The sequence below is a fragment of the Fragaria vesca genome, linkage group LG2 (genome assembly GCF_000184155.1).
Source record: "Fragaria vesca subsp. vesca linkage group LG2, FraVesHawaii_1.0, whole genome shotgun sequence".
NCBI lineage: Eukaryota > Viridiplantae > Streptophyta > Magnoliopsida > Rosales > Rosaceae > Fragaria > Fragaria vesca.
Window position 1 is genome coordinate 11556063 of NC_020492.1, and position 14878 is coordinate 11570940.

At 37.2% G+C, this 14878-nt stretch overlaps 4 protein-coding genes across 4 annotated transcripts in view; 1 reads left to right on the top strand and 3 right to left on the bottom strand.

Annotated features, from left to right (window-relative positions):
* LOC101309907 (K(+) efflux antiporter 3, chloroplastic-like) overlaps positions 1-2538 on the bottom strand; it is a 10681-nt gene extending 8143 nt beyond the window's left edge. The window contains exons 1-4 of the mRNA XM_004292398.1: positions 2295-2538; positions 1135-1521; positions 804-905; positions 482-562 (exon numbers count right to left, since the gene is read on the bottom strand). Of these exons, the coding sequence (XP_004292446.1) occupies positions 482-562; positions 804-905; positions 1135-1521; positions 2295-2330 (606 nt within the window). The 5' untranslated portion in view covers positions 2331-2538. The remainder of the gene's footprint in view (positions 1-481; positions 563-803; positions 906-1134; positions 1522-2294) is intronic.
* A 1774-nt stretch (positions 2539-4312) lies between these two features.
* Positions 4313-6413, bottom strand: LOC101311927 (peptide methionine sulfoxide reductase B2, chloroplastic-like). The gene is made up of 3 exons (XM_004290297.1): positions 6026-6413; positions 4751-4907; positions 4313-4647 (listed from the first exon to the last, which is right to left on the bottom strand). The coding sequence occupies exons 1-3, from the start codon at positions 6376-6378 to the stop codon at positions 4483-4485; spliced, it is 675 nt and encodes a 224-aa protein (XP_004290345.1). The 5' UTR covers positions 6379-6413; the 3' UTR covers positions 4313-4482.
* Positions 6414-10437: 4024 nt separating this feature from the next.
* LOC101310196 (glutamyl-tRNA reductase 1, chloroplastic-like) lies at positions 10438-12876 on the top strand. Its single transcript, XM_004292399.1, has 3 exons — positions 10438-10666; positions 11051-11292; positions 11419-12876. Exons 1-3 carry the CDS (start codon positions 10438-10440, stop codon positions 12544-12546), a joined length of 1599 nt encoding a protein of 532 aa, XP_004292447.1. The 3' UTR covers positions 12547-12876.
* A 1134-nt stretch (positions 12877-14010) lies between these two features.
* On the bottom strand, positions 14011-14602 carry LOC101310493 (50S ribosomal protein L7/L12-like). The gene has a single exon (XM_004292400.1). It carries the CDS (start codon positions 14600-14602, stop codon positions 14105-14107), a length of 498 nt encoding a protein of 165 aa, XP_004292448.1. The 3' UTR covers positions 14011-14104.
* Between the last annotated feature and the right edge of the window lie 276 nt (positions 14603-14878).

Consider the following 14878-nt stretch of genomic DNA (forward strand, 5'->3'; position numbering starts at 1 on the left):
GAGAGAGAGAGATAGAGAGATACATAGAGACAGAGACAGGTATATCAAAGAAAGAAATTCATAGAAAAAGTGATATACATTATAACTAACTTTTCACCAATACAGATAACTGGAATTTACATCAAATGTCGATTCTACTGAATTAGGTGTATCAAACGAATCTGACATTGAAATGCAACCTCTATTCATCCAGCTTGTTTGACAACTTACTGAGAAAAATAGGAATGGAAAACCAAATTTTCAAGCTTCTGAGTTATTCATTTCCACAGCACAAGCATAGCCTTAAAGGAGCTCATAAACTAACTTCCAAAAATCAAAATTTTGAAGCTACACTTGTACAAATTATAAAAATTCAATGCCTTGAATAATCCAGTTAGAGTTTCATACTTATGGTCCATAATATCAGATACATATGCAGTATTAATTTACAGAACTACTTAGCTGCTAGAACCGTAAATATTTCCTTCTGTAAACAAATTACCTGAGTTAATCCCATACCGAAGGCAAATTTTGCAAGAGCCTTTAGACGTGAAAATGAAAGCTCTAATCCCATCTCAAATAGCTGAAATGGAAAGCGAAATGTAAAAGTTATATAAGAACATGATGAAAGAAATATAATCTTCTCAAGCAAATCTGTTGTTTTTATTTTTTTATTTTAGCAGAATATTCAGAATCTGAAACAAACCAACAACAAAGAAACAAAGGGAAGTACGCAAATATAATTAACCAATTGATGATTTGCAGTATACTTAAACATGATACAGATAAAGAACAACATCGGCAAAGATATACAATTCGCTTACCAGAAAAAGAATCCCCCATTCTGACAAAACTTTGACATCTGTGAGATTCCGTATCAAGCCAAACTGATTGAGTACAATCCCCGCGAAGAAGAAACCGAGTATCTGAAAACCATTATACATGATATATGTCATAAGAAGCTATCTCCTGTAATTGACGACATTGGTCTACGAAAGTATGGATTAAATGAGTTAAACCAAGGAATACATATCTGTGAAACTACCCAGCAATATATAAACACTCATTTCCTTTCCAAATGCCAACCCATATTTCTGAAGATAATTAAAATATCGGAAAAATAAATAAAGATGGTTGATACCACAGTACTCTTACAGGGCTAGCTTTGATGATCTTGAATGCGGGAACAACCAGAACAGTCACAGCTAAGAACGTCAAAGTATCAAATCCTAAATCATTAATGACATCAAGAGCGCTGGCAACATCAAGTGTTGCACATATCCTCCATCTTGCTGAATGGCCTGGTCTATGGTTTGAGAAATAAAGTCCTCGCCACCAATATACAGAGGAAATTGACAAAGAATTGCCTTGAATGAGACTTTTTGCAACAAAAGGACTATGTCTTATCTTGTACTTATTGGCATATGACAATGAGCGCACTTGCTGATTACTAAAATAAGGACTGAACAATTGCCCACAGAACCGTGATGTGCCTATGGAGCAAGCCATAAATGAGCTCTTCTGTTTGATAATGCCGTATCCCTGCAAAGAATCAACCAGTGTAGTATAGTCATTCTTTACTCTTTTGATGAGGATGTGGACACAAAAATGAAAACTTGAATTGGTAGTTACCTCCAGTATCAAGATGTAGATAATAGGAAGAATACAGAAAGCAATGACTTTGTATCTGATTCTAAACTCTAAACCCTTGGACAATTCAATACTCTAGTTCCATGTGGGGTTTCAAAAACGTTGAGAAAAAACATTTAAAAGGAACAGGCGAAATTAATATGAATTTCCAGTTGTAGTTAGTTAGTTTGCTCAAATGCTATCAACTGTTCTTTTCTATAAAAAAATAAATAAAAAAATATCAAAATCAAAATATCAATTGTTCCGACAGATGAACCCCAGCAGAAGCACTATTTCTCGTTCCACCAGCGGGAGACAATTGGTATATGTGGGATCATATTCTCCAATGTTCTTATTTTTCTTTTTTGTTTTTGGCAAAGAGAGACTTATAAATGAAATTCATAGAAAATTTGCTCCACATATATGAATAACAATTGCTTTCGTTTGAACATATAGAATTGTCTGCAGAAGCTTAATTTAGTAACATTGACATGAAGAACATGCAGCTCTTTTCCTTTTTTCATTGGTACCGAATACAATCAATCCCCCTAACTTAAATTCACAAATAAAGAAATGAACAGCAATAGTGTTTGGCAATTCGACAAATGAAAACAGTAAGTGATATGAAACATTGGATGGGGAATATATGAAGAAACATAGAAATGGATAATGAATGTGAGGTTTACCTTATAGCTTCCGAAACAAGTCACTGACTCCAACATAGTGCTGAGGGTGATGCAACAAGAAAACCCACATTGAAAAACTCACAAAGACTTGTTCTTCTTACAAAACCCAGAACCAATTCTGAAGATACTTGAGGAGAATACAAGAGTTGATAGTTGAGTTGAGCTGTGTCAGTTTGACCCTTGTGCACCTCTTTTCCCAAGGAACACTTATAAATGAGGATGAAAAGTGCACACGTTGAATATCAAAGTGTGAATAAGAAATAGAAGATAGAGATTAATCCAATAATCCCATACGAGTTTCACGTATCAATGTGTTTGTGGAGGAGAAGCAGACCTTGAAATGGGTTTCAACGTCTACTAGATGACAGAGGGCGATATGATTTTTGGGTCGGAAAGCTAACGGAATATCCACGTGCCGATTTTCCACTGGCCACAGAAACCTTGCGGCCTGTGATTTATCTGTATTCAAACATCTGGTTACCCCACGAGTGTTGATGTTTGCTTTATCCTCTTTGCTTTGCTTCGCTTCAGATTTTTAATGTAAAAATGGCATATGTGACACTGCTTGTAGAACTTCACGAGGTCTTGGCTGTAATTTTCAGTGCTTAGCTTGGAATAGTTAGCAATGCGCTCCAGGGTATTGCCAGACTAGTTCTTACATAATGCAAATCAACTCTGTTTAGTCATAGACTAGCTCTCTCGCCTTGCTAGACTAGTGCCGAAGGAACTAGTTAGGAAATTGGTTGTTCACCTCAGAAACTAAATCTTTTACGACTAACATCCGTGAACTTGTAACAACCCGATCACACGTCACAATATGGCTCGCTTTGTGTTCTCTTTCTCGTAGCATAACCATAACTCCATGAGTACAACGTAAAAGCACAGTGCAGATACACATAATCCTATTAAGGACCTTGAAATGACAGTCTATCTCAATATGACAAGGACCATTCAAAATGGTTTACATGGTCCAACTCCCATCTTATAACTCAAGTCTCATACTCATATGCCACCAGCCAGTAGTGATGCGGTTCTAGTTTTCTATTTCCACTTCCCATTGATGAAAGTAAATTATAAAAGATAGCGTCTTCAACTGGTGTTCTTAACTACCTCAGATTTACAGAGAACTTTGAGAAATCTGTCATTTCTGGAAATTAGAATCATAACAAATAATAAAGTTAGTGTGGAGATAATCACTGTCAACCTAATGGTTTCTTAAACATATGGATAATAATAATAATAAATAAAATGATAAGTTATCGTCTTTCAACCGAAACAAAGAAGTTTTTTTGTGAATCCATTTAAATGCATATTTCTTTGAACTAACAATGCATAATGCATGCTGGTATGATTCAGATTCCGTAGCAGAATTCAGACACGACATCATCGGATATCTGAAGGATTGGAAGCAAAAGAGACACATTTAGCTATTTGCACAACAAAATTAGAATAAGGTATACATAAAGAGCAATGACAGCATTACCACAGAAGTTATAGAATCAATGTTCAACCATCCATAAATGGTTGAAAATTAACCAACAGGGGTTTATATGGTCCAAACATCTTATAACTCAAGTTTCATAAATACCACCAGCCAGTAGTGATGCAGTTGTAGTTCCCTCTTTCCCCTTCTCATTGAAGAAAATATATTATGAAAGATAAGTCTTCAACTGGTGTTGTTAACTACCTCAAAAACCACATGAAAATACTGAGAAAGCTATTGCCACATAACAATGAAGAAAGGCAGACATCATCCTCAAATTACAGGGAAAAACTTTGAGATATGTAATTTCTGGAAATTAATTACTGTCCTAATGGTTTCTTTAACATTTGGCTAAAGATAAAAAAAAAATGAAAAGTTATTGTCTTTCAACCAAAACAAAGAAGTTTTTTTTTTGTGAATCCATTTAAATGCATATTTCTTTGAACTACCGATGCAAAATGCATGCTGGAAAGTGGAAAGATTCAGAATCCGTAGCAGAAATCAGACTCAACATCATTCGGATATCTGAAGGATTGGAAGCAAAAGAGACATTTAGCTAAATTTTGCGCAACAAAATTAGATCAAGGTATACATATAGAGCAATGACAGCATTACCACAAATGTTGTAGAATCAATGTTCATCATGCCCAGCTGACTTATTAACAGAATTTACGAATACTGTAGTGCACCATACAAAGGGCTCCTTCACTCAGAAGGATTAGAATTGGCAGGAGTAAACTTGAGTGAAACACTGTTCACACAATGGCGTTCATCTGTGGGTGTTCGAAAACCTTCACCTTTGAATACATGACCCAGGTGTCCACCACAAGCTGCACATGTAATCTCAACCCTCATCCCATCGCGGTCCGGCTGATAGCAGATGATATTTCATTAATACACATATAATTGCTAGAATAGAATTAGGAATAACAAAATTAATAATCCAAGACATGAAGAGTATGAAGCTACTCACAACAGAATTTATGGCCCCAGGAAGACCCTCGTAGAAAGCTGGCCAACCACAACCAGAATTAAATTTGGTTGTGGACTTGTAGAGAGGAGTCCCACATCCTGCACAGGTATAGACTCCCTCCTCAAAGAACTTGTCATATACTCCAGTGCCAGGATACCTTTACAGCAGCCAAATTATGTCATGCTCGCAAATCACTTTTCGTCTGATTATATCAATTTATATATCATGGCGAATAATCTATGTAACAAAAAATTGATAGCAAGTCATTATAGATTCTCAAAGCATGAAGCTGTCAAGTACACGGTAGTTGTCTACTTATCCATATTACTTCCAAACATATCGAAATTGTTATTCCAACCAAAGCCTAAGCCAGATCCCAGATCTATATACTTGCTATGGTTTACATTTTAAGCAAAAGAACTCTGTAGTTTGAGATACAAATCCCCCAGGTTATTCTCCGGTTACAGTTTGCTTATATAATAGCAGCAGCTCGTACTTCATCTGCACTCATCTCATGCCTGCAGTCTTAAGTCTTTCGCCTATTATCAGTTGTCCTGATCCTAAATAGACTTGTGTTGTAGTAGGATGACGAGCCATATAAGCCTCACAAAGCACTCGTTTTTATTTTGAACAATTGATACGAGTCTGGCAAATATCAATTCAGAACATTTTCCCCTTGCTATATGTACAATCTACTACACCTATCTCCGTTCACCAACATGGACGTTTGACATCCACAAAAAGTCAAAAACCACAACTTCCTCCAGCAAGTGACAGTCATGGCAGTAAACATTGAGACAGGAAAAACTGAAACATTATCTGAAAAATACCTAATGATGTTGTAGATACCTCACTTATTTACATAGAAGCAAGAAATTCACCCATCTACCATAAACACAGTTATATATACTAGCCACGGGGAAGGTTTCACGAAAAGGTCTCACAACTCAAGCTACTGAATTCGAGAAGCAAATTCATGAATAAATAGAACAAAGAACGAAGCAAAACTACCGCAATGCTAGAAATTCACACAAGCACATCCACATAAGCAATCTAAAGTAGCCGGCTTTCGTTCTTCCATTTCAGTAGAATCTAAAAATGCCCTTCCTTTTCATCTCTTCCCATTTACACCAGTATCAGACTATGAAGCTCAAATTCTCAAACCCATCTTCGGATATTTCATTCGTAATACAACAAAACAAACCTGTAGCTTCCCAAATGAAAACATTATCTATACATGAATATAACATAAGAGTAAAAGCCCACAAGTCTTACTCGGTGCCCTTTTGCCTCAGAATCCGAAACTGCTCGGGAGATAGGACAGCTCTCCACTCCTCCTCTGATTTCTGAACGGGACCAGGTGCAGCCATGGCTACAACAACTCCGCCACGGAAGCTACGCTTAGTGGTTTGCAAAGACCCACCAAACCCAATGGCGGGTGTGATGACGCTTTTGATGGGTTTTGGTGAGAAAGCTGTGAAGTGGGTTCGGAAGAGAGAAGTGGGTGAAGGGTTTGAAGGTCGGGGGAGGAGGTTTGAGAGAGTAGGTTTGGTTGTGGGGTTGAAGATTATGGTCTTGGAAGCAGAAGAAGAAAGGGGTGATGAAGACCTGAAAATGTGCAAGCCCATTTTAAGACTAACAAATGGCTTTGGATAAACAAGACCACTTCAAGCATCATATTCATCTGCTTCCTTTTAATTGGTTTTTTATTATTATTATTATTATTTACACAAAATAAAAGAATATATTTTGAGCTTAGAAGTTTTTCTTTTTTCTTGGTATTATCTAGTCTGGAGGTTCTAGTTACACCTCCAAAAAAAATTATGTATACCTCCCTTACTTAGTACACCTCTATTTTACTTTTATACATACCTAAAAGCCTAATTAGTACACCCGTTGTACTTGATATTTATCAATTTGTATTTATTTGTCTTTTTACATAAGTGGATAAAATCAAATAGAAATAAAAAGAAGATGGAGGTATATAAAGCAAATTTAGAGGTGCAACTAGAATCTCCATTTGGTCTACTGGCATAACTTTTTTTTTATAAATGAGAGGTCGTGAGTTCGACTCAAGAAATACTAAGTATTCATTGTTTTAACTTTGAATTTTTTTTTTCTAGTATTCACGTTAGGATTAGAATGACACATCTTTCAAATGCGAGTATCAAAAATGTGGTTGTGTATGCTCTGGTCAATGGGAAGAGTAAAGTTGTAAGGGGACAATGGGAAGTGAGGAGGTGGTAAAGATGATTGAAGGGCTCCTCCTCCCTTCTCCTCGAAGTCAGGTGCAGATTAAGAGGTTGGGTATGTGTGAGGGCTAGATTTTGTCGGCTAGTAATTCCTTAGCAGGTTCATTGGGTCTTGAGGGTTGAAGAACACTTCTTCATCTTGTGGATCATCTACAGTCCTGTGGGATAGATTGAACTCGTCTCTTCTTCGTCCATGGTTGTCAATTACCTGCAAAATAGTTTAGGGCTCAATGTGGTGCCAAGCTTAAACCGTACAATGCTTAAGGTAGTATAAATTTATGCAAGGCAAGAGATAGAGTAAGAACTAGTTACCATAGATGACGATTTAGTGTTCCTTATTTAGAAAACGCATTCAGGTTGCTTTGAGTCTAAGGCAGCAAAGCCCATGAGGTTGCTACGTCTTGTTTAAGTAAGGATAAGGTGTTAGATCGATTCACCTTCTTTACTTATGCCATTTAATTAACTCAAATACCACGGGCCTTTATTCCATGAGCATCTTCCTAAATAGGAAATCTTTCCTTTGGCAATATTCTGGCATTACAAGATTGATGTTCGCGGCCCATGTATACCTTACTACTAGAGATGCGGGCATTCCCTAGACTCGAGAATCCCTTGACGATTACTATGCTACAAGGTTATTGATGTGTGCGAGGTTAATCCTTATCACCGATAGGGATCCAGGCCTCCATGTGGCTTTACATCCTCCATTGCAGAAGCTGAATGTAGGGTCATAGCTGCTACTGCTTGTGAGCTTATTTCATTGAAGAGATTGCTATCTGATTTGGGATCCCCTTGTAGTCAACCAATATCTCTCTATTGTGTTCACATTACTTATAATCCTGTTTTTCATGAAAGGACTAAGCATATTGAAGTTGATTACCACTATATTCAAGCTCAAGTTCAGTTCAAAATCATCACCACTCATAACACTTGCAGTCATGATCAGCTAGTTGATATCTTCACCAAGTTTCTTTCAATGGACAATTTTCATCATATCTTGGGCAAGCTTGGCTCAATGAATCCCCTTGATCCAGCTTGAGGGGGAGTATTGAGAGTTGTTGTGTTGGAGATTAGTTCTAATTGAACTAATCTAGTTCAAGTTGACTTAGCGGTGTGAGTTGTTGCTACTGTTTGTGACAAATACTTTTGTGCAGCTGGTCTCCTTTTCTACATTAATTAGCATGGTGATCTCGGTCTCGGCCACAACCGTGGCTCCTTCCTCTAGATTATTATAGTGTTTCTTTTAGTTTCTCATATATGTTTCCCATTGTTCACATTGTATATCTATATATTGTACTGGTTCTTGAACCTTGTAAATGTTATCAAGAAATATAGAAGAAAAACTTCCACAATCTTTATGTTTAGACTTCTTCATGGTAATATTATTTGTGCCTACAATTCTCATTTTCACTAATGCCTCTTTAATTATTAAAAGATGGACTTCAAGATGTTTGACCTTTGAAGACGCATCAAAGTTCAACTCAAAATCTTGCGATTAGACCGCCCACAAGAGAATTACTACACAAATTAAATGAGATTGCGATTGGTACCATCAAAATAAGGGAACCACAAAATATATGTGCTCCCTCGCTCTCGTTCTTATACATTGATGACATGTTTACTTGGAACGAAATTGATCATGAATGAGAGACGAAATGACCGAATGAAATTAGTATGAAGATGTTCATTTCCGTTGAGATGTTTATTTACCATATGAAGTCTCAACAAAAATGCAACTAACGAGGATTAATGTTGTTTACTTAATACTTGCTATATGAGAGGGTATTCTTAATTTAAAATTTTGATTCAGGAGACTTTGATTTCTAAACCCACCTCCCCCATTGAGTTTTTAAAATGGGATTGTTGCCGATTGGATGAGATCTCATCATCGGTAAGTAAACGCAAGAAATCTCTTATCCTCAAATCATTTCCTTCCTTCTTAATTTTATTTTAAGTAAATAAACGTGTCATGAAAGAATTGAAAGAAAGAAAATGTCTATGTTGCATTGTCTTTAGTTTTGGTGTAGAATAATTGATTAGCACTCTAGCTCAGTTAGGCTAATTTTAGATGAGCTTCAATTTTATAATGAAATAGTTAATATGATACTTTTCTGACTTGAGACCATCAAACAAAGGGTTATATACGAGAAATTTTAAATACACACCCCTTACTTAATACACCATCTATCAAGTTTTTCATTTCAGTATTATACTTAAATGCCCTTAATTTATGAAATATTCTATTATTTAATATAATTAATGTATATTTACCATTTGGTACCTCTTTTTACATATTATTTCGTCTAATTTTTGCTAGAAATTTTTTGTTATCATCGTTCAATTTATAATCAAATGATTATTGTTATATCCCAACTCCAAATCACCAATACAAGTTTTCAAAATTCACAAGCTAGTAGAACTGTAGAAGTACAATAGCTATTAAACATAGATAGCTAGTTATTCGATAAAACATGTCATGATAAAGATGCAGCACTCGATAATATGATATACTAGATCAAACTAAAGCTGATACAGATACAAAAAAAAAAAAAAAAAAAACCTCAAATGAATTGTGGAGAAGAGTTGGGGTTAGGGAAGAAGACATGCTTTCGACGATTTTAGGATAGAAGACGTTGAAAAAGATACTTCTAGAGCTATTTTTTTTTAATAATAGATGTTTGTTTTGGTCATTTAACTTACCTATAAAATCTCAATAGAAATATAAAATAATAAATATGTGTATTAAGATATTAAAGGTGTGTATTTAAAATTTCTCTTATATACCCCATTTTTATTTCAGAAAAAAAAAACATGGGATGAGACTTTTGTGATTGTTCTACTCTTTAGTCGTAAGCAGTACCAAGTGTTAATATAGCATAAGCCAAGTTTGAAAAGTCCAAGACTGTTATAAGAATTAGTCATGTCTGGGACAGTCTTGTCTACTAAACATGCAGATTTTGGTCTTTGAAAGAAGTCGTGGTAGACAATCAGATTTTGGTTTGTTTTTAGTTTTTACTTTTGGTAAGGGAGGTTAAGATTGAAACTGGTTCTCGGTAACTAGTTAGTAGTAAAAGAGTAAAAAGTAGGCGGCTGGGCGGTGGTCAAAAGATTAGGGCGCAGGTATGGGTTCGTGTTTGTCCCGGTCAGAGTTTCAGTGGGCGTCACGTGTTTTTTCACATTTCACAACGTCGTTGTGGGTTTTGGTAACCAAATATCCACCCCCCAACTGAACTACGACAACGTGTATTCCAGTTGACCTTTTAATATATTTTCGCACCAAAAATTCCATTCCCACTTTGAAAATCAAACCCCCATATATATAATCTCCTCATTTCCACCCCTTCCATTTATATCACCCAATTCAATTCCTTTCTCTGGTTTCATATCAAATCCTCTTCAACTTCAACCCTAGATTAGGGTTTCTCTCTTCCTCCGATGGCGGCGGCTGCGAGTGGCTTCGCCGCCCCTCTTCCGTGGCCGAACAACGCAGAGCGAACCACCGCGGCCAAGTCCTGTTCGCATTTCCAAATCGGACCATCTCGAATCAGAGCGCCTGCTCTGAAGACCAGGTGTGAAATCGCTTCTCAGAATTCGGTTCAGGCCGTCACGATCGGCTCCAGATCTTCATCGGCTCTCGAGCTGCTCAAGACCTCCTCCGCTGACAGTGAGTCAGACTTGATGTCATTCAATTTTCGCATTTCATTTCGGTTTTCATATTGTTCATAGGCTTTACAGAGTTTTAATTTCTTTCAGCAGAGAGAGAGAAAGAAATAATAGTTTATATTTGATGTATTGGAGTTATATTCCACTTGTGGAACTCTTTGATTAGTCGTTCTGTGATATGTGTCTGAAAATGGTCTATTTTTCCATCTACTATGATGGGAGTGGGATTGTGTGGTTTTAGAAAAATCTCAGCTCGTTACCATATGAAGATCAAGGATTATGTTTATTACAAGGACTTGATGCAACTAGTTCTTTTTTTTAGTTTGAGTGTTCATCAAGTAATTTGGAGATCACATATCGTTAACAAGCTTTGAATTTATTTCAGGATATACTAAGGAAAAGAGCAGCATTGCAGTAATAGGACTAAATGTTCACACAGCTCCAGTTGAAATACGTGAGAAACTTGCCATTCCTGAAGCTCAGTGGTCGCAGGCCATTGGAGAGCTCTGTGCTTTGAACCATATAGAAGAAGCTGCTGTTCTTAGTACTTGCAACCGTATGGAAATATATGTTGTGGCACTCTCCCAGAATCGCGGAGTTAAGGAAGTCACTGAATGGATGTCAAAGGTATTTACTCTCTCATTTATATTCTACATTTACCATTTCCTTTTGCACCTACTTGAATGGTCTCTTAGTCGGACTAAAATCATTTGAAATGAGCAAGTAATGTTTCAAGTTTTTCTGTTTTTGCAGTTAAGTGGTGTTCCTGTGTCCGAGCTTTCTAAGCACCGATTCCTGCTGTTCAACAAGGATGCTACTCAGCATTTATTTGAAGTAGCTGCTGGGCTTGATTCTCTTGTCCTCGGGGAAGGCCAAATCCTAGCTCAGGTTAAACATGTTGTGAAAGTTGGACAGGGAGTACCTGGCTTTGATAGGAAAATCAGTGGGCTGTTTAAACATGCAATCACTGTTGGTAAACGGGTTAGAACAGAGACCAGAATTGCCTCGGGGTCAGTTTCTGTCAGTTCAGCTGCTGTGGAGCTAGCTCTAATGAAGCTTCCTGAACCTTCCTACGCTATGGCTAGAGTTTTGGTGATTGGTGCAGGTAAGATGGGAAAGCTTGTGATTAAACACTTGGTTGCTAAAGGGTGTAGAGATATGGTGGTTGTTAATAGGAGTGAAGAGAGAGTTGCCGCCATACGTGAAGAGTTCAAGGATGTTGAAATAATATACAAACCCCTTTCAGATATGCAAGCAAGTGCCAGTGAAGCTGATGTCATCTTCACTTGCACTGCATCAGAAACCTCACTATTCTTAAAAGAACATGTACAGATGCTTCCCTCCGTGAGTCCAGAACTTGGAAAACGGCTTTTTGTTGATATCTCTGTCCCTAGGAATGTAGCACCATGTGTCTCAGATCTTGCGACTGCAAGTGTATATAATGTGGATGACCTCAAAGAGGTTGTGGCAGCCAACAAGGAAGATAGGCTTCAGAAGGCTATGGAAGCTTTGACAATTATCACTGAGGAGTTGAATAAATTTGAAGCTTGGAAGGATTCTCTTGAGACTGTTCCTACCATCAAGAAGTTTAGAGCTTATGCTGAGAGGATTAGGGCTTCCGAGGTTGACAAGTGTTTGTCAAAAATGGGAGGTGATATTTCAAAAAAGCAACAAAAAGCAATTTACGACCTTAGCATGGGAATAGTGAACAAACTTCTTCATGGTCCAATGCAACACCTCAGGTGTGACGGAAGCGAGAATCGTCCTTTGAATGAGATATTAGAGAATATGAATGCTATAAACAGAATGTTTGATCTCGAGACAGATATATCAATGTTGGAAGAAAAGATTCGAGCCAAGATGGAACGATCCCAGAAGTAATGGCTATGTAGCTGGCATTTTTTCTTTCTCCAGTTGCAAGTTCATTGGAACTTCGGCTATTGATCATGATACACAAGTATATAGATTGAGGCTGTACTATTCATTCATTGATACAATTTTGGGACAATAAATCTCTCTCCCATACATAGCAACAGATACTTCGCCTGAAGGCAACAAGCCAAAGTCTTGAGGTATAACTTGATGCTTAATATTTACATATAACAGAGATTAGTCCTTCAGTTCATTCTTGTGGTTTAACATTTAATTCAAGGTGAGTGCAACTGTTGACAGTTTACTTTATGTCCATCGTTTATTTTTATTTTAATTGTATGAAATTGATGGAATCTGAAGAAAAAAATTGCATTTGTTTGACAAATCCTATTGAGACCTCCCAAATTTAAACCACAAGAATGAATTTCAATATACTTTAGAATGACTCTTTTTTTTTTTTTTTTTGTAAAGTGGACAAGATGTACCAGTAAGGCAGGAGTGGGGGCTATCCACCCTACTATTTGTATGATTTGTTTGTAATTGGATTGATAGAAAATGTAATAACAAGTGATGAGATTAGAACTACAAGAGAGGTAGCAAAAATGAATCCAACTCTTTTCATATTCGTCTTTAGTTCTTAATCTTACTAGTCGATAGTGTGTGATTTGTGGTGCTGATAATGACCCGAAAGGACATAGCTTTCTTCACTGTAGGTAGGCATCTCAAGTAGTCTCCACCCAAAACTTTGGAATGATTCTAAAACTACAGCATGTTGCTATATGGTTTTATAACCTTGGCAGAAGCAACCCATCAACACCTTTGAATCTTCTTGTGCTTGTGGTGTGAATAGAAAATGCAGTACAAGAGTACAACACATCTGTGCGTTGGTGACATTTTTGAGGCTGAAGCATTAGTTCTGTACAAGAGCACAAGAGCATAAAAATGGGCAAGAGTTTATGTCGGATTCGGATTCTGCAATCTTAGGTCACTTGGTGTGAGGCAGTAATGATTTGACTTGATCCACTGATCTCTTGCTGCTTAAGGATATGGAACTTCTTGAACAAATTACTCGCAATAGTGTACATACATGAAAGCTGGTGCTTTGGCCAAGTGCATACTGCAGCACAATTCATGACTGCTGTACTCACTTTTCACTGTACTGTACTTGCTATCCATGCTGCCCAAAAGATTTTAGCTGATATCAATCTGTCTCACACCCAGAAAATCGGGGATTAGCTGACTAAGCTTCTTTTTTCCTCCTGTTTCTTGGTCCTTTTCAGCACAATACTGAAAACAATAAAACAAAATGCAACTCTCGACTCAACCAAGTCCTAAGTTCCTAACTACTGAGATGCAGTAAAAACATGCCTGAATCACATGGAAATGGAAGAAACAATTAGGAACATCCTAACCTCTAACACCAAAAATCCATTAAAGCCAATTTTCAATTAACATAAAAACAAAAGGAGTCCTAACTGAACGATCTAAATCTCTCCATTTATCATTAGACTGTCACTATTCTACATTACCTAAAAATAATAAAAGTAATAAGGAAAGAGAATTGATTTTATTCCAAAACTACAGTAGCACCCAACTCCTTAAGCTTCTCAACAATAGGCCCTGCCTCTTCTTTGGTCACACCCTTCTTCAGAACAACAGGAGCCTTTTCTACCAAGTCTTTAGCATCCTTTAGTCCCAAATCAGTGAAAGTCCTAACCTCCTTTATAATCTTGATCTTTGCCGCCGCATCAAACTTCTCAAGCTTTATATCAAATGCGACCTTCTCTGCCACCTTAGAGTCTGTGGAAGCAGGTCCTGATTCAGAAGATGAGGGACCCACCCCTGAGATTGCAGGGCCATACCTGTTGAGGCCCAATTTGAGCCTGAAGAGGATGGAGTAATCGTGCCTCTCAATTTTTGTGAGCTCCAAGAGCTCCTCAGCAATGCGCTCAAGATTCTTGGTTCGTGTCTCACTTGCTGCAGTGGCTGTGCAGAGGGTGCGAGAGAGACTGAACGTGGCAGGTCTAGTTAGGGACCTGCAAGGAACTGTTGTGGTTAAAGACATCACAGAAAATTAAAGGCATTGCAGTTTTGTGCAGCAATGAAGCTGAGTTACAAGATAGTAATTACATTTTCTGGAAGTCAAGTAGTACCCTACCCATTCCAAAACAATAACAACAGTGCCTCAAGTATTGTAACCGTATATGTATAATCAAAAATCATTACCTATCTCCTGAAAACAAATATAAACTTGCAAAACAACTATCTCCTCACATTCATTACCTACTATCTACCAAAAACATATATCACTGTTACGACACGGAACTCTACCTATCTACTT

Excerpts from the sequence above, each read along its gene's own strand:
- LOC101310493 (XM_004292400.1), bottom strand. The coding sequence starts at position 14,602 with ATGTCTTTAACCACAACAGTTCCTTGCAGGTCCCTAACTAGACCTGCC.
- LOC101310196 (XM_004292399.1), top strand. The coding sequence starts at position 10,438 with ATGGCGGCGGCTGCGAGTGGCTTCGCCGCCCCTCTTCCGTGGCCGAAC. Across the intron at positions 10,667-11,050 it reads CAAGACCTCCTCCGCTGACA|GATATACTAAGGAAAAGAGC; the intron begins GTGAGTCAGACT and ends AATTTATTTCAG. Across the intron at positions 11,293-11,418 it reads TCACTGAATGGATGTCAAAG|TTAAGTGGTGTTCCTGTGTC; the intron begins GTATTTACTCTC and ends CTGTTTTTGCAG.
- LOC101311927 (XM_004290297.1), bottom strand. The coding sequence starts at position 6,378 with ATGGGCTTGCACATTTTCAGGTCTTCATCACCCCTTTCTTCTTCTGCT. Across the intron at positions 4,908-6,025 it reads CTGAGGCAAAAGGGCACCGA|GTATCCTGGCACTGGAGTAT; the intron begins GTAAGACTTGTG and ends GCTGCTGTAAAG. Across the intron at positions 4,648-4,750 it reads CTGGGGCCATAAATTCTGTT|CCGGACCGCGATGGGATGAG; the intron begins GTGAGTAGCTTC and ends ATCTGCTATCAG.